Source organism: Pangasianodon hypophthalmus, chromosome 24 (genome assembly GCF_027358585.1).
Source record: "Pangasianodon hypophthalmus isolate fPanHyp1 chromosome 24, fPanHyp1.pri, whole genome shotgun sequence".
Taxonomy (NCBI): Eukaryota; Metazoa; Chordata; class Actinopteri; order Siluriformes; family Pangasiidae; genus Pangasianodon; species Pangasianodon hypophthalmus.
The window spans coordinates 324053-344535 of NC_069733.1; the positions used below are offsets into that span (position 1 = coordinate 324053).

Sequence of the window (20483 nt, forward strand, 5' to 3'; positions counted from 1 at the left end):
GCTCTGTCTAATGCTAATTACTATTGTCACTAGGTTGAGTTTTAAACAGAACTGTGTGCTGGTCAGCGCTGTAGTCGTTGTGCTGTCTTGTGCTGTCTTGTACTGTCTTGTTCTGTCTGCACTTGTTTGCACTTGTACACTTTATGTATAAATTATGTAGTCCCTTGTAGCTCTGTGTTGTTCTGTGTTGTCTTATGTAGCACCTTGGTCCTGGAGGAACGTTGTTTCGTTTCACTCTGTACTTGTATACGGCTGAAATGACAATAAACTCCACTTCAACTTGAACTTGAAGCTCATAAAGCTCTCAAAGTTCTTCCTCTTTAAAGATTTCCTGCAGTTTTTATTAGTTTTTAATGTTCATTTGTTTAACTTTTGTGTTGTTTCCGGTATCCAGGTGGAGTGATGACGTCACCGGAGAAACGAAAGTGAAAAGTGTGTGTGTGTGTGTGTGTGTGTGTGTGAGAGAGAGAGAGAGAGAGAGAGAGAGAGAGAGAGAGGAGTGAAGAGCTTGTGCTGGTGAGTTTATTACAGTCAGATATCACACACTACAGAGTGCCGTTTAAACACCTAAATGAGGTTAATGTGTTAATGCAGATGTGTGATATTACTCAGCTCTGATGTTACTGAACTCTGATGTTACTGAACTCTGATGTTAATGTCTTCTGTCGCGATGTGAAATGTTTTTCCTGCTGAAAAATCCAGCTCGGTCTGTGCGGGCGGTTCTGGGAAAGGGCGGGGCTGTAGTGGGGGCGGGGCTGTTAAGGAATTCGAGGGGGTGAAGGGGGGGGGGGGCTGTGGCCCCTCTGTGGCCCCCTGATTTACAGAGTGAGTCTGAAATAATTATTACTTCTATAACCTGATTAGTGTTTGCAGTTATTCGGAGGTCAGCAGGAGCACTTCTGCTGTGTGGAAGAAGAAAGAACAAAATAAGAAAGCAAAGCCTAAATAAAAATAGAATGTTTGAAACCGTTATCCCAGTGTACGGCCTTACTCCTGTAATTCTAACAGTCTTGTGATGTTCCATGAATAATGTAACTCAGAATATCCCATTTATACAATCTTATATATCTGTAAAAGGGAATCCAGCTAGATCAGAAAACATCATGACGGTGACATGACACTCGTTTTTAACTCTGTAATAAATTATAAACAGGACACAGTGTTCTTCTTCCAGAAGAAAGACACAGATGCAGGATGTCAGATGCAGGAAGTGAGATGCAGGAAGTCAGATGCAGGAAGTCAGATGGAGGAAGTCAGATGGCTGTAGCTGAGGTGGAGTTCAGGCTCCAGCTCCACTGAAATATGTTCCAGTTCCTAATGGTCATTAAAATGCTTGCTTAACATAACACAGACCTTTAATAAACATCATCACAGCTCAGGTTTTATTCAGTGGCAGTATGTTTCCTGCAGTAATTGCTTTATAATGCTGTGTAATAAAAGCTCGAGGTTTTCTAATGACACAGCTGTTGGCTTATTTTCTTTCAAACAGCTTGAGGATGAGGAGCTGTGATTTAGAAATGATTTCCGTCTTCCAGTTTCAGTAACTCAGCCACTCAAACTGGAGTTTTCAGCACAGAAGAGCTAGTTCAGGATTTCGCTCTGAAGCTTTTCCTTTTCATTAGCTTTTCATTCTTAAAATGTGCCTGATGTTTGTTTTGGCTCGTGACTTAATATTTTTGGCTGCTGGGTAAGTTTGTCCTCTGTGTGCCGCTTGTGGTGGAGCTCCATGGCTCTGTGGCCGTGTGGACCGTACCAGCGACGGTCTTCAGTGGAAATGTGAGAAGCTACAGCACTGAACTTTTGAAGGACTCCAGTTAGACTGGATGTGTGTTCACAGTCATCGTTCAGGCCCTTTGAGCATTTTAAAATTGTAGAATGATTGTGCAGTAGTATGAACTTGGCAAAAAAACAATAACTAATGTCATGGAAATCAAGAGTCATTAAATTTATTAATTAATATAATAAACGAACAAAGACAGCTAAAGGGAGAATGTTTTAACCACTGAGTTTGGCAAATTTATGCTTGAAATTGTAGAAGGTCAGAAATACAGTCCCCTCTGAAAGTATTGGAACATCGAGACCAATTCTGTTGTTTTAGCTCTACACTGAAGACATTTGTGTTTGAGATGAAAAGATGAATATGAGACGATAGATCAGAATTTCAGCTTTCATTTCCTCATATTTACATCTAGATGTTTTAAACAACTTGGAACATGGCACCTTTTATGGCAGACCACCCAGTTTTTAGGTGAGCAAAAGTATTGGAACAGAGAGTATTAAAGTAAATAACACTTAATATTTGGCTGCATATCTCTTGCCTGCAATAACTTCATCAAGCTGGTGATCCACTGACATCACCAAACTGCTGCTTTCTTCTTCTGTGCTGCTTTTCCAGGCTTGTAGCAGCAGCTTCTTTCAGTTGGTGTTAGTTTTGGGGGTTTCTCCCTTCAGTCTCCTCTTCAGGAGGTGAAATGCTGCTCAGTTGGGTTAAGGGCTGCTGATGGACTTGGCCAGTCTAAAACCTTCCACTTTTCCCCTGATGAAGTGCTTTGTTGTGTTGCAGTGTGTTTTGGGTCGTTGTCTTGCTGCATGATGAAGCTCCTCTCAATTAGACTGGATGCATTTCTCTGTAAATTGTCAGACAGAATGTTTCTGTAGCTTCTGAATTCATTCTGCTGCTACCATCATGAGCTCCATCATCAGTAAAGATTAGTGAGTCTGTTCCAGAAGCAGCCATGCAAGCCCAAGCCATGACACTACCTCCACCATGTTTCACCCATGAGCTCGTATGTTTTGGATCATGAGCAGATCCTTTCTTTCTCCACACTTTGGCCTTTCCATCACTTTGGTAGAGGTTCATCTTGGTTCCAGAACTTTTGAAGCTCATCTCTGTATTTCGTTGTGAATTCCAGTCTGGCCTTCTGACTCTTACTGCTGATGAGAGGTTTGCATCTTGTGGTTTGGCCTCTATATTTCTGCTCTTAAAGTCTGCTCTCGAAGTTTTTAACAACAAATGCAGTCTTCACAGGTGAAACCCAGGACTCAAACCAAGAGTAGAAATTCAGAGCTATTAATTTTTTAAACAATCAATCTAACAGGACACACCTGGGCAACAAAAAACACCTGTCAGTCACATGTTCCGATATTTTTGATCACTTGAACAAATGGGTGAGTTCAAACAAAAGGTGCCATGTTCTGAGTTGTTTAAACGTCTAGATATCAGGAAATGAAAGCTGAAATTCTGATCCATCTTCTCATATTCATCTTTTGATCTCAAACCCAAATGTCTTCAGTGTAGACCAAAAACAAAAGAAATGGCCTTGCTGTTCCAGTACTTTTGGAGGGGACTGTGAGTGAAGTGCTCAGTGTTTATAGCTAATTAGCGCTCTGTAACTCCTTAGAGTGGAGCTGTAAGTTCTCACCAACACACACACGTTCTGTGGGAGAGGAATGGAAAAGTGTGAGCCCATGTGATGATGACGACACTAAAACACTCCTGATGAATTCTGATTGGTCAGAAGGGAAGGTGTTAAGTAATCACAGGTTTATAGAATTGCACTTGTTCTAATACATTAACATTTCTATAGTAACAGCTCATTCACAGGAACTTGTAGGATGGACGCTCCACATAAACAGATTAAAAAACGTGTGTGATGGTTGATATGCTTTAAACCGTGTGTTCTCATAAGCTGTAATATCGTATGTTTATTGTAAGCACCTGATGACCAGGCTGTGGACGTGTCCTAGGCTGCCGTATACGAAGACCAAAAGTCTACACTTGTAGCTGAGCTCTGAGATGTTGAGATGTTATTCAGGAGCAGTTGGTACTTAATAACCTTAAACATGAAAGCTTCCGTGAGGCTGTAGTCAAATGTGCAGCATTTCTGTTAATGCATTATTCTCTCACTCTCACTCATACACACACACACACACACACACACACACTCATACACACACACTCAACATCCTTTACCACTTAAGTATTTCTACAAAATTGATTAGATAACTGTATTTTTCAAAACTGAATTACAAATTCTGAATAACAAATTATGAAATTTTTAAAATGTAATGAATTCCAGTAAATTGCAGGTTTAATTATAAAATGTTGGTGTGAGTCGATTTCTCTCTCCTGCTTTATTCTCCACCTGTGCAGTGCTGATGGTGGTGTTGTGTCTCCTCAGCCATGCAGTCCTGCAGCATTCATCACTGTGTCCTGTTCTTCCTCACCCTCACATTCACCACTGGTAAGTGTCACTTCACTCTCACTGCACACTCTCACTCCTCTCACTCTCACTGTACACTCTCACTGCACACTGCACACTCTCACTCTCACTGCACACTCTCACTGCACACTCTCACTGTACACTGCTCACTCTCACTGCTCACTGTACACTGCTCACTCTCACCGCACACTGCTCACTCTCACTGCTCACTCTCACTGCTCACTCTCACTGCACACTCTCACTGCACACCCTCACCCTCACTGTACACTGCTCACTGCTCACGCTCACTAATCTGTTGCATTATATATCACTACATCATGTCATTACTGTTTAAGCATCTCATTTAGTGCACTTTATGTGGTTTGGGACACAGCCCTGAATTCACACCTGCAGCAGTCAGATTAATCCACATGGTGGAAAAGAGCGCAGTGCTGTCGCTTTATTGTTCAATTTAAAGCTAAAATCATCTTCATAGTTTTGGTCTTGACGTAAAGAGTTTATTCTCTCTTTCAGCTCCTGTATCAGCTGCTGTCTGTTCTGCAGCAGTGAAGCTTCATCAGTCTGTGATTCTCCCATGTGAATATAAATGTCCTGGTATGGCCAAATGGACCTTGACCAATAATCGAGATGTTGTCCTGGCTCGGTGTGATCAGACATCATGCAGCTCAGTGGAGGGATATGAAATGTCTCATGATCAGTACCTGAAGGGAGATCTCTCTCTCACCATCACTGCAGCTGATTACAGTAAGAGGAACACGTACGCGTGTGAGTGTGGAATCTCAGACTTCTCTATACAGCGCCTCAGCATTGAGAGTAAGTGTCTTTATCTCTTCTACTGCTGATAAAATGTTCAATCTGAACTATTGGGGTCACATTCAGAGTTAAGAGCACAGTTAGGAATTTATCCTGAAATTACACACATCAGGATTCAGACCTCAGGCGTAACTACACACTTCAGCACTATTCAGAAGTTATGTGAGAGTTACGCACGCAGGGGCGGAGTTTATCTAAAACAGAGGCGTGTCTCAGTTACGCTCGATTCTGATCTTCAACTTAAGCACATGGTTCTGGTGTGATTTCGGCTCGAGTGAGGAGCAGCGTTAAGTCCAGCGCCACCGTCTGACTGTTTAATATAACCACAATGTGTCACGCTGAAATTTCATGTTCTGGCTGTAAATACACTCTCTCTCTCTCACACACACACACACACACTGTGCAATGTCATTCAAGGACAATATTAAATACATGAATATGACGCTATTTATTAATTTAAAAACATTGTCTCTCTAAAGTGCATGAAAAGCTTTATTTAGCTCAGAGCACATCAGAGGTGACGTCTTAATTAGAGACACTGTTAATTATGAATTAAATTATGGATTAAGTTAAAAATAAAACTTAAAAAATAAAATTGTAAATGAACTTAGTTTTCTTCACAGGGGAGCGAATCGAATTAACACAAACACTGACATAATAAAATTCTGTGATATGTCTCCTACATCTCACACACATTAAAATTTCATCACCTCGATTTAGCGTCTCGTAGCTTCATTAAGTCGTGCCTTTGCAGCACAGTGTAAAACAATTATTTATTTTTAAAAAATATATAATATAAAATAATAATAATTTTTAAATGCTTATTTTAATTTTGTTCAATTAAACCAGTGATTAATGTGAATTATAACTAGTACTATTCGTTCAGCCACACACAGTGGATTCAGAAAGTATTCACACCCCTTTACTTGTTGCACACTTTGTGTTGTGTTTTGTTATTGTGATAAAATTGACTTTTTTTACCCATCAATCTGCACTTAATCACCCATAATGATGAAGTGAAAACATGTTTTTAGATGTTTTTAAAAATGTATTATAAATCAAAAACTGAAATCTCTTATTTACAAAAGTATTCAGATCCTTTGCTGTGGCACTACAAATTGTGGTCAGGTAGATCCAGTTTCTTTAATTATCCCTGAGATGTGTCTTGAACGCATTTGGAGTCCACCTGTTGTAATGTAAATTGAATGAACATAGATTGGAAAGGCACACACCAAGTCTATAAAGGCCCACAATGTACACTGCATTGTCAGGACAAAAACCAAGCCATGGAGACCAAGGAAATGTCTGCGGATCTCCTCAATCGAATTGTGGAAACTCTGTGTCGTATAGCTGCATTGCATTCTGGGACTTTGCGCCCAGCGATTGCTCCAGCATCTCTAATACTTCTACACTAGATTTCTCATTAGTATGACGTTGAAAGCTGCTGGAAAACCCTGAGTGTGTGTGTCCACAGGTTAAACATACACACACACAAAATACTCTTTTAATTTCCACTCACTTTTACATCATATGATGTTCAAAAGCAAAGGAAAAAAAACACTCTTTCCTTCTTCAATCCACATTTTGTATTCCTGATTTCTGAAAGCATGAACTACATGCAGGAGATTTTAATAATCTGCATGTGGAGCTCAGAAAATCCACTTAAGCAGCTGCGTAACCCGACTCTGAATACCAGCAACTTTCCCCATGGAAACACTGACATAACCTTTGAACTTTAGTTGTCGACTGAATAAATTTTTCTCCTCAGCTGTGTTCTCAGCAGTTCAGATGAATCCTGGTGAAGATCTGATCCTGGATTTGAGCGTACCAGAGCCAGTGGAGGTGATTTATAAAAGCAGAGATTCAGCTGATGGTGAACAGATCTGCACTGTGACTCAACGCTCACTACAGTGTAAAGCTGAATACACACACAGAACATCACTCAGTTACCCAGAGCTCATACTGAGAGACGTGCAGCCGAGTGATAGTGGAAGTTACACCATCCGGGACCTGAAGAATAACGAAGACATTCGTGTGTACGATGTCACTGTGACAGGTACGTCTCAGTGTGATGTGTAATGAAGGGCTTAAACACTGAATTATGGGAGATGTTATATACTGTGCTCAATTCAGTGAACTCTATAATTCATACACGGTGGTGTTCAGCCTTCTTACAGAATTAAACACCAATTTACAGGAATGTGTTTGTGGTGTTTCAGTTATTAGGCAGCACTCAGAGAATTCAGAGTAAAATTTACCAATTCATTTTCAGCATTTTATTGAGAAGTAGCTCTTTAACCTGTGAACATTTACAGAGGTCAAATCTAGAACCTTCTCTCTAGAGGAAGTCTAAAAGGAGAACCTCACCCTGAACATCTTAGATATAGACGGTGAAAGCTGCTGGAAAACACAGAGAGAAAGAAACTCTTGCTGTTTTGTTTTTAGGAGCTAACAATAAACCCTGACAGTTATCACTCTTGTTTAACATTGTTGGACATTTTTCTCCTATTAAACTCCACATTAACTGCACCAGCAATAACATCATCCTCCATTGACAGGCTGTGTGTGTGTTGCAGGGTTAACTAAGGGGGGTATTGCAGCAATAGTGCTGCTGATGATGCTGGTGGTGCTGCTGCTGGCGATCACCGGAGTGATAATATACAGAAGGAAAGCAGCTGATCAGGAGCTCAAAAAGGTAAGAGTAACTTTATGTAAAAGAAATATAAAATAAAATAAAAAAAGATTTTGTTATTAATGATTTAACATTGCATAACTAGTTCATCTATATTTTACTTATTTGTGTTTTTAAAAAGAGCGAGTGCTTCCTGGAGCATCTTTATACTGAATTAAAAACAGAAAGCCTCTTTTTCATGATATACATCATGTAAATGAGTAGATGCAGATGCAATGCAAGGTACGAAGAGCAGTTTATTAGAAAACCAAGCAGGACCCAGGAACTGGGTCAAAAACAGGAGAATCAAACATGATATATAAGGCTTGGTGACAACAGAACACTAGGAAACTGAGCGTATACTTCACAAAGAGTATACTGACTGAAAGTCCTTTTGTAGTGTGTATGCAAATGTGAGCCTGATTGAACCCAGGTTTGCTGTGTTAGAAGCTGGGTGATTGCGTGCGGAGAAGCGTGTATGTTCTGGGTATGGGAGTCCATGGCAGCCATGTTTGTAGGCCTTGCTGGGATGTTGAGTCCCTGAAAGGCTGTGACATGACAGAGCCCCCCTCAGAAGGGCTCAGTCAGGGAGCCTTACCTTTTCTAGGTCTACCTCAAGGGTGAGGGCCTGGGCATGGATGCTGAGCATGGAATTCATGGCAGAGATTAGGTGCTGAGCATGGAATTCATGGCAGAGATTAGGATCTAGGATGTCTTGTGCAGGTACCCAGCATTGTTCCTTCGATGTTGAGGGGAACTGGTGGGATTGTGGTTGGCAGGTTGGAAAATAGAGGGTCGGGTAAAACTGGCTTTAGAAGAGAGATGTGGAAGGATGGGGAGATATGCCAATGCCGTGGTAAGTCTAGTCTATACATGACGTCACTGATTTGTTCGTTGATCTTAAATGGGCCATCTGTGGTTGAGCTTTTTGCATGAATGTAGCTGGTGAAGGTTTTGTGTGGAGAGCCATCCTCGATCTCCAGGTTGGTAATAAGGGTTGGATCCCTGGTGTTTGCGAGCTTGTTCCTTATTTTACTGTGAGGTTTGTTCTATTCTTTGATGGGTGCTCTCCCCAAACTTGTTCACTCCTTCGAAACCATTCATCCACTGCTGGAGAATCTGTTTGATTGGCATTCCATGGGAAAAATGGGGATACAACACGCTGTATCTCAGAAAGCATGTTGGGCCACCAGTATTTTTTCTTTTAGCAGTTGTTAGGTGCCTTGAGTACCAGGGTGGCCAGTAGCCACTACCATGTGGGCCCAAGAGATGAGCCGAGTGTGCAAATGAGCAGGGGCAAAGAGCTTATTCGGGGGGAAATTGGCTGGGATCTGTTGTCTAGGCATGCTAGCAACCAGTAACTCCCACAAAGCAAGATGAAGGAAGAATGTTTTCTTCATTGGAAGCCTTATCTTCAACAGCGTGGGGGCGTGACAGTGCATCTGCTTTGGTATTCTTTGAACCTGGGCGATAGGAAAGAGTAAAGTGAAATTGGGCAAAGAAGAAGGACGAATGGGCTTGTCATGGGTTTAGGTGTTTAGTGGTTTGAAGATATTCTAGATTTTTGTGATCGGTGAAGATCACAAACAATGTTCTGCTCCCTCTAGCCAGTGATGCCATTCCTCCAGTGCTAATTTTACTGCCGGCAATTCTCTATTCCCCACATCATAGTTTCTCTCAGCCAGAGAAAGGTTCCTTGAAAAGAGTGCGACGAGGTGGAGTTTAGGTACCTCTCCAAAGCATTGAGAGAGGATGGCCCCACCCCTGTCTCTGAGGTGCCCACCTCCACGATGAAGGGCTTGGATGGGTCAGGATGTTTAAGAATGGTTTTGTGTTTCAAAGAAGGGGGAGTAGACAAAGTTATCATCAATATATGCAATCACAAATTTGCTCAGCATGTCTCTCAGAATGTCATTCACCAGGAATTGAAACACTGAGGAGGTGCTAGAGAGCCCATATGGCATTACACAGTATTCATTGAGGTCACTAGGGGTGTTAAAAGCCACCTTCCACTCGTCCCCTTTGTGCATGCATCCCAAATTGTAAGCACTTTGGAGGTCTAGTTTGGTGAAGAATCGGGCTGATCGGAGTTGCTCGAGAGCAGAGAGCACCAACGGTAGAGGGTACCTATATTTGACAGTGTACTGGTTCAACCCTCTATAGTCAATACATGGTCGAAGACCACCCCCCTTTCTTTACCACAAAAAAGAACCCAGCTGACGTGGGAGAAGTGGAGGGTCTAATATTGCCCTGTTGCAGAGTCTCTTGAATATACTCATCCATACCTTCTTGTTCTGCCACGGAAAGAGGGTAGATTTGCCACGTGGTGGTGTAATACCTGGTAATAGGTCTATGGCGCAGTCATAGGTATGATGTGGAGCTATTCCACTGGCTTTGATTTTGCCGAATACCTCCTTTAAATCCTGATACTCCTGTGAAACTGTGAACACCTTATGGTTGTTGAAACTTTCAATGGAGGTAGAAGCAATGATGACTTTGGGTTTTTGCAGGCAGTGAGAGAAACAGGGAGGAGACCAGCGGGTGAGTTGCTTATCCTACCACGACAACTGTGGATTATGCAGCTGACTGGCAGGTTGAGGCACTTCACAACATCTTCACTGATAAAATTTCCCATGGCACCAGAATCAATCAGCACTGTCAACACAAAGGTCTTCCCTGAGGGCTGTATAATAACAGGTACTGTCAATACTGAAGAAGAATGAGAGACTTTGCACGTAGAGGACACTGTGCAAGGAGATGTCCCTGATCCCTGCAATAGAAGTAACAATGTTGTCTGCAGCATCTCTCCCTCTCCGCTTCGTTGATCTGTGCTCGCCCCAGCTGCATGGGCTTAGTGGTGTTTCCCAGATTGGTGAAGCTGCTCCCCTTGTGTGATGCAGGTTGGGTAAGATGATGATCAAGACAAATCGCTAGATCAATCAGTGAGTCTAGCTTGAGCTGCTCATCATGGCATGCGAGTTCTGTGAGAATTTCTGATTGTAATCCTTGGAAAAATGCAGCTTTTAAATTAGTGTCGTTCCAGCTTCCTGCCGCAACAGTCTGGAACTCTAGCGCATATTCAGACACTCTGCGTTTACCTTGCTTCATAGTCAGCATGTATGCTCACCACTTTCTTTTCCTAACGGCAAGTGGTCGAATACATACCAAAAGTTCTTGACGAATTGTGCATAGGACGATCTGGATTTGATTCCTTGTTCCCCAACAGCTGAGGCCTATTGTAGCACTTTGCCAGTGAGCAAGTTATGCCGAGTTCACACTGCACGATTTTCAAAGTCATCGGATCATCGTGGTTTTCACACTGCACGACTATCCGGGGTAGCATTCAGTCGCTGCTGTGTTCACATTGCACTATGGATCGGCGACAGGTGGTTACACACTGCATGACTTTACAATAGAAAGAATCGCCGACAACTCTGTCTGGCTCGCAAACTACGTGTCACAACCAAACGCACGCAAAAAGTGATTAGGAAATAACGCAAGATCACATGTAAGCTCAGAGTTCTCGCACGAGACTGGAAACGGTACCCCGCAAGAAGTTCGCGATCCAAATGGTCTGTGCGCTGATTTGCAGCGAAAGGGCAAAAAAGAAAAAAAGATTATGTAGGAGGAAATGGTTGGGGAGACGCGGGGAGCTTTCCTCCATTTCTTGGGTCCAAATAGACCGAGAAGGAGCCTTTTTCGGCACCGAAGCCATGTTTTCTGATATTCTATAACTCCTCCCCGAGCTTCCCGCTGCCCTGTATCTTGCTCTCTCATTGGCTGGAGGTCATCGCCGATGTTTGTTTCAGTCAGAACTCATTTCACACAGCAGGATTTTGAATCACCGACAGGTCCAGATATTTAGCATGCCAAATATTTCACGAGCGTCGGTGACGCATCTGTGATTCTCTCAGATCGCGTCTTTGATAATTCACACTGCGTGATTGTCACTCGCGTGAACGAGCACCGATTTGCCTCAGATTTCAGGCATTTGTCGGCGATTTCGCAAAACCTGTTGGCGAGTGAAAAATCGTGCAATGTGAACTCGGCATTAAGGAAACATTATTTTTCTGATTCAGTCCTGCATAACTGGTGAAATATAAGGAACACTGTAGCAAAAATCCCCGACACTGAGAGGGGTCACCTGAGTATTTCTCTGGTGTAGATGTCAGCTGACAGGTTGCACTGGGCAGCGTATTAACAGCAGCAGCCTTGGAAGGGCGGTTAACCTGTGCTGTGAGCTCAACAAGCTGCCGGCGATGGTCTCCCATAAGCTGCCCATGAGCTTAGACAGCTTGCTCCCAATCTGGTTGTCCTGCTGTATCCATGGTGAGACGAAGAATTCTGTCAAGTAAATAAGTAGATGCGGATGCAATGGCAGGCACAAAGTACAAGGTACAAACTAGGCAAGGCAAAAATCACAAAACACTGGGCTGAAACTGGGTCAAAAACAGGAGACTCAAGCATGATATATAAGGCATGGTAACGACAGAACACTAGGAAACTGAGTGTACACTTCGCAAAGAGTATACTGACTGAAAGCCCTTGTGAGTGTGAGCCTGATTGAAGCCAGGTGTGCTGTGTTAGAAGCTGGGTGATTGCGAGCGGGGAATCTTGTGTATGTTCTGGGTATTGGAGTCCGTGGCTGCCATATTTGTAGGACGCTGTGCTTTCTGGGAAGTTGAGTCCATGAAAGGTTGTAACATGACAATATAAAACCCAATCTTTACCCACATACACGCAGAGTGGCTGTGAGGGAAGATGAGACGCTGAGCCAGCAAAAATAATGGTGTAGTTTGGAAAAGTCAGCATTGAGGTAACTGTCCACTTCTACACCGTGACTAACCGTAACAATTCGACTCATCATTAGAGACGTGCAGGTCCCAGGTCTCAGGTGGGTTTGTGGTTTGTAAGATGAGGAGGAGAAGCAGACTGTTTTATTAACTCAGTTTCATCTGCTAATGATTCAGTCTTTTTGAAATCACACACCGAGTCATTTCTTTTAGCAAGTTTCTGCTGATGACCTTCAGCATTGCAAACTGCAGGTTAAGACTGACTGACGTTAGCAGCAGCAAATCAGCAAACAGCTGTTTTATATGTGAGCATCCATCACACACTCACTGGCCATTTTATTCAGCTTCAGTTCTTTGTAGGATGAACTCCAGCAGGTGTTGGAAACATTCCTTTGAGATTCTGCTCCATGTTGACATCATGAGCAGAGCACATAATTCCTGCAGATTTGTCAGCTGCACACTCGTGCTGTGAATCTCCTGCTGTAGCACATCCTAAAAGTTCTCTATTGGATTCAGATCTGTTGACTGGGGAGGACAGTGAAGTACCCTGAACTCATTATCGTGTTCGTGGAGCCAGTTTGAGATGACTTGTGCTGTGTGACATGGTGCATTAACATGCTGGAAGTATAGTAGGTAGTAGAAGATGGTGATCAGCAACAATACTCAAACAGGCCATTTCATCTAGACAATGCTCGATTGGTATTAAGAGGCCCAATGTGTGCCAAGAAAACATTCCCCACACCATTACACCACCTCCACCAGCCTAACTTGTTCACACAGAGCAGGCTGGGTTCATGGATTCATGCAGTTGATGCGAAACTCGAACACTTCTGCATGTTGTAGGAGAAAGAGATTCATCAGATTGGTGCTGTTTTTCCAGTCTTTACCTGTACAGGGTGGGTGAGTGTGTGTCCACTGTAGCCTCAGATTCTTGTTCTTGGCTGACAGGAGTGGAACCTGATGTGGTAGGCCATCCACCTTTATGTTTGATGTGTTGCAAGTTCAGAGATGCGTTCCTGTTCACCACAGTTATAAAGAGTGAATATTTGTGTTACTGTAGACTTTCTGGCAGCTCAAAACTGGTCATTCTGGTCTGGTCTGGTCATTCTCCTCTGATCTCTCCTTCAACACGGCTTTTCCACCCACAGAACTCGCTAGATGTGTTTTGTTTTTGCACCTTTCTGTGTAAACTCTAGAGACTGTTGTGTGTGAAATTCCCAGAAGATCAGCAGTTTCTGAAATACTCAAACCAGCCCATCTGTCACCAACAACCATGCCACAGTTAAAGTCACAGAGATCACACTTCTTCCCCAATTGTGTGGTCTTCACCAATTTCTATAAACAAACAAATAACTTCAGGTGACAACAAAAAAAACAACAGATTTCAATATGTAGTTAGTAGTTTTAGCATGTAAAATTTTTCCACAGAAAATAAACCAACATTCAGAAACCAGGTTGGAAAAAATAAGTACACCCTCCCTACTTCCACAATAATTAAGAGGGTAGTTAGCAGCCAGGTGTTATTAATGAAATGTGCAAGATTCGTTAATCATCAAGAAGTGTAAGTACCTCTATAAAAGCAGAACTTTTGTCAGTTTGGTTTTCTGGAGCACTCAGCTGTGTGTCTACATCATGCCAAGAAGAAGGGACATCAGCCATGAAATGCTGCAAAGCAAAGGCGAGTTCTCAGTGTGCTTTGCTTTATAAACTGCATCAGTGGCGTCAGGAAACTTTGCTCTGTAAGGAAATTAGTGGGGAGGATTTTCTGAGTATCTTGGAGAAGCCACATTTCTACTCGCTTCTGGTTTTGCAGCTAATCCCTGACAGTCAGCAATATGCTTCTTATTGTCTGAAGAGTGGTTTATTATATAATATGTAGTGTTGGGTAAGTTACTCCAAAAAAAAGTAATTAATTACAGTTTTAAAAAGTAACTAGTAATTAGTAATCAGATTACTTTAGTAACTACTTCATACATTATTATTACTATAATTACTTCATACATTAAATTGCCATTGAAATAAGATCTTTCAAATAAATTGTATAAGATCAGATAACTCTCTAAAATTAAGTTGCTTATAATAAAGAGTTAATAAAGTACAATGGTTATAAACTGGAGCAACAATAAGAGTCCCCAAAATTAAAAAACAACACATGCCTCAGTACACTATACAAAAACTTCAGAGTATTTCAACAACACAACTGCTTGTCAGCAACCTACATTTTACAGTGATGTTCGTGTCTCTCTCAAAGCGCGCAGGCGTGTCGGATTCTCATCAAATTTAAAGCGAGTGCAATCATTGGTCTTTGAATTTAGTTTTAAATAACTATTTGTTGTTTATTTGTTTAAAATTACTTAAATTCTGTAATGAAAGTATTGCATTTTATTTAAAAAGTATCTGTAATTAAATTACATTACATCTCTTACATTACTTTTTACAGGGAAATGGAATCCAATTAGAGTAATGTGTTACACCCCAACACTGATAATATTTTACCCTCTTGACATAGAAACATTTAACTGTAATTTTTCATTAGTTAGAAAATAAAGTCTGGAAATCTACAAAGTCTCTTTACATTCATTTATTCTACTCTGTTTTATTAACTGGCTCATTTTACATTGTTTTGTACAATTCAATTACAAAAGTAAATAGAGAACATCCAAGTCACTGAAAATGGTCATGATAATGTGTATTGACTGTGGGTGTGTGTGTGTGTGTGTGTGTGTGTATAAACAGGTGAAGATTCAAATGGAAGAAACGGATGAGCTCATTAAGCAGGTTCAACCCAAAGATACAGAACCAGAAGACCAGAACAGTCCAAATAGCAACAACACGATCACAGATCTGGAGAAGGAGGAGAAGGTGAAGAAGGTGGAGAAGGCGATTAATGATCTGGAACAGCAGTACACAGAGAACAGTAAATATTCTGAATTTGTTGGATTGTTCTGCAACCAAAAGAGAGCAGAGCTGAAATTGTGTAAAACGGTGTACGCAACAAAACCAAACAGAGAGCTAGAGCCTGAGCCAGAACAGGTATGGTTATTGTTTGTACACACACACACACACACACACACACACACACACACACACACATACAGATGTATCCAAAGCTACACACACACCATACATAGTTGTGAAACACTCCTGAAGCTAATTTTGAGCGTTTCCTCATGTAGACGTTTAAAAGCACAGTTCAGCAGGAATGTAAGAAATAAATAAGGAACATTTGAGGCTAACAGACTTCACAACAATATGTAGCTTAGCGCTCAGTTTCCGAGAGCAGCCTACTCCTGTCTGTTATATTGAGTTTCCTGTAGAAGTGTCAGATGTTTGAGATGTTTTGGGAATGAGGAGAGAAGGTTTAGGAATTAGGGAGAAAGTGGAAATGGGAATAAGAAGTGAACTTCAGCCTGGTCACTGAGCTAACGTTAGCTGTTTAAACTGCTACTGATCTGGATGGAATGAAGACACGTGTCTGATAAAGACCTCTGTGTGAAACATCTACAGACCATTCAGTAGCTACTCTTATTATTTCTGTCAGCTTTTTAATGCAGCTACACTACAGTTTCATCCTGCCGTGTCAGAGGCAGCTCCATCTTTAAATCCACCTTTAGCTCCTCATTTAGCTCCACCTTTAACTCCACCTTTAACTTCCCATTTAGCTCCACCTTTGTATGTGCCTTTGTGTGTGTGTATACTGACTATATATATGTATGGTGTGTAATTGTGTGTGTCTGTGTGTATACTGAGCAGTTGATGGAGACAGTGGAGGATGTGGTGAAGAATTTAGAGGACTTCAAATGTGGAATATCCAATCAGAAGCGCATCCCTGTGCTGCGGTTCATGTACAACCGTATGAAGGTGTGTCTGAAGATGATTGAGAAGTGGAGCAAAAAGCAGAGAGAGGAGCTAATTAAATTCAAGCAGCAGCACAGTGGTGGAGCAGGAGCCGATACAATGATTCATACTATGGAGAGACTTCTGGGTGTGTATGAACAGTGGTGTAAAGATAAGATGAATGAGCTGGAGGAATACGGAGAGAAACTAGACTCTGCAGGAAGCCCTAAAGAAGATCCAACAGCAGTGGAGCATAGAGAAGGAGAAGAGCTCACACCACTGAACCCTGCTGTTTAATCTACACAACATGATACAGAAACACATACACAGGCTTGGGGAGTAAGGGAATTTGGGGGGGGTCACAAAGCGGTAGCAGGGAAGTCACGAGAAAATGTAATGATCTGAATGCAGGACTTCAGGGTAAAAACACGTCACTTCACGCTTTCTGATAAAATTGAAGCATGAATCAGAAAACTGTCATTATGGCAAACTCGCTTGGGCAATGTTAACTTGATGCTTTCCCATCACATGAAAAAACTTTTCCCATTCGCGTCGCTCTCTCTCTGTGAGGCTGGTTTCTCAGCACAGGTGTGCCTGAAGAACATGTATGGAGCCAGGCTCATGGTTGAAGATAGTTTGCGTTTTTCCTCAGCACTACTCAGCCACGACTGCATTGCCTCACATCCTCTATCCCAAGCGAATCCACCCCACTGAGCGAGTAGTGTCGTGGAATTCTTTTCAGCTAAAATAAAAACTTCAGAGGCTTGGAGTCTTGATGCCAAAAAGGAGACTTTATTGTAAAAAGCAACAAAGCCGAGATGTTCTGCAGAGCAACTGAACAATATGATCTCAGTACAGTCTTTTATACATTTTAAATGCACATCTTTCTAGACGAGGTTTTCCCTTTACACAAACAACTGCTATCTGTTGGCTGTCTGCCACCATTAATTCTCAGTCTGGTCTCTATCTCCTCTCACTTCCTTCAGTTAATTTTATTGCTGGAGAGAGATAAGTTACTATGTTTATATATATATATAGCACATTCTTTCCTAATCTCCATGGACCTTGGAACATCCTTTCACCTACATGTTTTTCAGACATTGAGAGAATCCTGTACTTTGCACAGTTGGTTACTGAACTTTAGATTACCTTATACATGAATATGATATTGCATACTTATCATTACGTATGTAATTATCTGATGATTATACTGATTACATGAGTAAATATTCCAAAGTAATCCCAAATACTGAACTTGTTTTATATTATATTAGTCTTTATTGCAAAACATCGTCATTCTTAACAGTGGGTCACACTTGCAAAAAAGGTTAAGAACCTCTGATTTAAAGTTAATGCTTTGAAATTCCCTAGTTTGCATGATCACAGTTGTAGATAAGATTGCCAGCTGTGAATGCTGTGCCTAGCTGGGAATGTCCTGTATTTTGGTAGAAATGAACACGACTGCACCCCACGGTCACCCCACTCCATCCATTCCCAGTACACAGGATGCTACTGTTAAAGCCAGTAAGGGGAAATGAAATGAAGAAAGATCACGGCCTTGATCAATATGTATTCTGAAATAGCCTAATGTACATGTAGATCGTATACATGGTATTTTTAATGTTGTGTGATGGTAATGACATTTTTTCCTTATACTTTTTTTTTTTTAACAGTGAACATTGTCACAAAGCAGCCTTACGGAAATAAATAGATTCAAATTAAATTAAACCAAAATAAATTGTAAATATGTGAATTTATCCCTAATGAGCGAGCCAGAGGTGATGGTGGTGAGGAAAAAACTCTGAGATGATATGACGAAGAAACCTTGAGAGGAACCAGACTCACCAGGGAACCCATCCTCATCTGGGTGAAAACCGGATAGTGCGATTAGTTAATGAAATTTGAATGTATAAGAACAAAATGTACAAAGAATGTACAAAGAACTGGATTTTTTGCTGAATCAAACTTTTAAACAAATAATAACGTGTTTAGATGCATGTTGCAAAATTAGGAAAATTAATAATATTTTCGATCTTCAGATTTTTGATTGGTCACTGCCCTTGCAGAAATGTGCTCCACTCATTTCCATCATAACTTCAGTTGAAACTCTAAAGTTGTTCTCTGTAATGCTTTTGTGATGTTGTTGTTCATGTTGCTTTTCTCTTCTAAACCCTCTAAACCCTGCATGAAGGATGCAGACAACATGACACCACACACACACACACACACACACACCCCGTCCTGAATGGTGCGACAGAAAAGCATCAGCAGGGAAAAAGTGTGTGAGTGTCTGTCTGTGTTCTGTGTGTGTTATTTTCTTCTCTTGTAGTAAATGGCAGTAAGAACACTAATACTGATGGACAGAAATTCCATACACACTCAGGAAGCTGCCTTTGCTTTCTCATTCAGAGTGTGTGTGCATGTGTGTTTGATAGCAAGAGTTTAAGTAAGTGCACAGTGTTTATGCTTCTCCAGCTTTGCAATGCATCATGGGGCATATGTTGGAGGGTTCTGTATACAACCAAGTGCACACAACACACACAGTTTGGTCATGAATACAAATCTATAAAGTGATTTATTATTCAGTTGGACGCAATCTGTTGATCAAACAAGACGTTTGCAACCAAACTGGTACAAAAATAATCATAGCAGAGATTTGTATAGCGCCAGAAAGCAATAATATGCTCCAGCATTAGCCAGAGCATGTACTGTACTGTACTGTAATCAGTCCAGATTTCTCTTCTGTGCTCTTTACAAAACCATTTCCTCCTCTCTGCTTTCACAAAATACATTTATTAATCTATATAATGCATTTTATCTTATAGTACAGTCTGAAAATAACTTGTTTCAGTAGCTACGTTGAAATGCAGCTTTATAATCTGTTGATATCGGATTGATAGCTCAATAGGAATTTAAAAAACTATAAGGCTAAAATAAAACTATAAGGAAATAGAACTACAAGGCAGCGCTGTTGAATTCTGATTGGTCAGAAGGTGTTGATTAGTTTTCTAGAACAGCAGCTCTGGCAATAGTTCTAACTCCAACCTCATTCAACGGAACAATAAGTTATAAATAAAACACTAAATAAAGTGCTTGCACACACAATCAGGGTTTATGGTAAAAAAGTCTCATTATAAATAATATCAGCTAGGTTTTAGATTATTAGAGTATTCAGAACTTCTAAATGAAGAGAGCTTCATGCTTTTCCTGGATCTTTCCAAAGCTTTTGGCTGGTTAGAGCATGAATTTATAGCCCTTTAGCTACAGTTATACAGCTGCAGTATGGAAGCTGCTCAGTTAAACTTAAACATGGTGCGTCCCTGTGATTTAGCATTTTGCGTGGAGTAAGACACAGCTGCTCCGTCTCTCCTTACTGAGCTTTGCTTTCTGCTCGGCTCCTGAAAGTCATTTGCAGCGTAGCTCTCTGATGCATTGTAATCAGCCAAGTAGCTGCTGATAGTTTTATTTTTAAAGACCAGTCACAGATCCCTTTAGCAACTGAACACATAAAAACATCTGCTGCTGCCTCTGGATTATCTCTGAATATAAATAAGTCTGATCTTCTCACCATCAAACCAAGCGAGAGTGATTTGATCCTATAACATTCCAGTTAAAGCCAAAGTCATGGGTTTAGTGATTCAGTCTGTGGCTCCTGAGAGACCTGACTTTAAAAGGGAGAAGAAGAACTTATGAAGCTCTCTCCTTGTACGCTGACGCTGCTGGAAGTCGACAGACCGAATGCTCCTCAGGGTTTTATGGAAGAATAAGACTCACTATATAAAGCTCTCTGGAGTGATGAACACAGCAGATGATGGTGGGATTCAGTTTCTGGATTTTACCTCCTTAAACGAATCGGATCAGGCATTTTCTCTCCAGCCCAGGATCCATCTGGAATTTTATCCCAAACTATATCTGCTCCAAACTTGAAGGAATCACGCTTTTTACTGATGTGTAATTACAGCACTGATAAATCAGACGGAGTGGGGAGTCACTAAATTCCAGGGGTTTCATTACCGGCGTAAAATGGGCGTTTCTGGAGGTGCTGGGAAAACGCCCCCTTTCCAAAAATAAAACTAAAATAAGAGGTCTTTGCGCAGGCATTTCCAATCCCAGGATCAGCTCAGATGGATAATGAAGGAGAAAAGC

General features: G+C 41.3%; 1 protein-coding gene across 3 annotated transcripts; it reads left to right on the forward strand.

Annotated features, from left to right (window-relative positions):
- Positions 1-459: 459 nt before the first annotated feature.
- On the forward strand, positions 460-18476 carry LOC117595995 (uncharacterized). 3 transcript variants are annotated; one of them, XM_053229001.1, is made up of 7 exons: positions 460-516; positions 4182-4244; positions 4737-5036; positions 6805-7092; positions 7613-7731; positions 15237-15533; positions 16254-18476. In XM_053229001.1, exons 2-7 carry the CDS (start codon positions 4184-4186, stop codon positions 16632-16634), a joined length of 1446 nt encoding a protein of 481 aa, XP_053084976.1. In that variant the 5' UTR covers positions 460-516; positions 4182-4183; the 3' UTR covers positions 16635-18476. The 3 variants fall into 3 exon arrangements, with proteins under 3 accessions (XP_053084976.1, XP_053084975.1, XP_053084977.1); XM_053229000.1 differs by having other exon boundaries at positions 467-516; positions 4154-4244; XM_053229002.1 differs by lacking the exon at positions 460-516 and having other exon boundaries at positions 4066-4244.
- Positions 18477-20483: the final 2007 nt, after the last annotated feature.

Coding starts and splice junctions, on each gene's coding strand:
- LOC117595995 (XM_053229001.1), top strand. CDS start 4,184: ATGCAGTCCTGCAGCATTCATCACTGTGTCCTGTTCTTCCTCACCCTC. Junction 4,245..4,736: donor CACCCTCACATTCACCACTG/GTAAGTGTCACT, acceptor TCTCTCTTTCAG/CTCCTGTATCAGCTGCTGTC. Junction 7,732..15,236: donor CTGATCAGGAGCTCAAAAAG/GTAAGAGTAACT, acceptor GTGTATAAACAG/GTGAAGATTCAAATGGAAGA.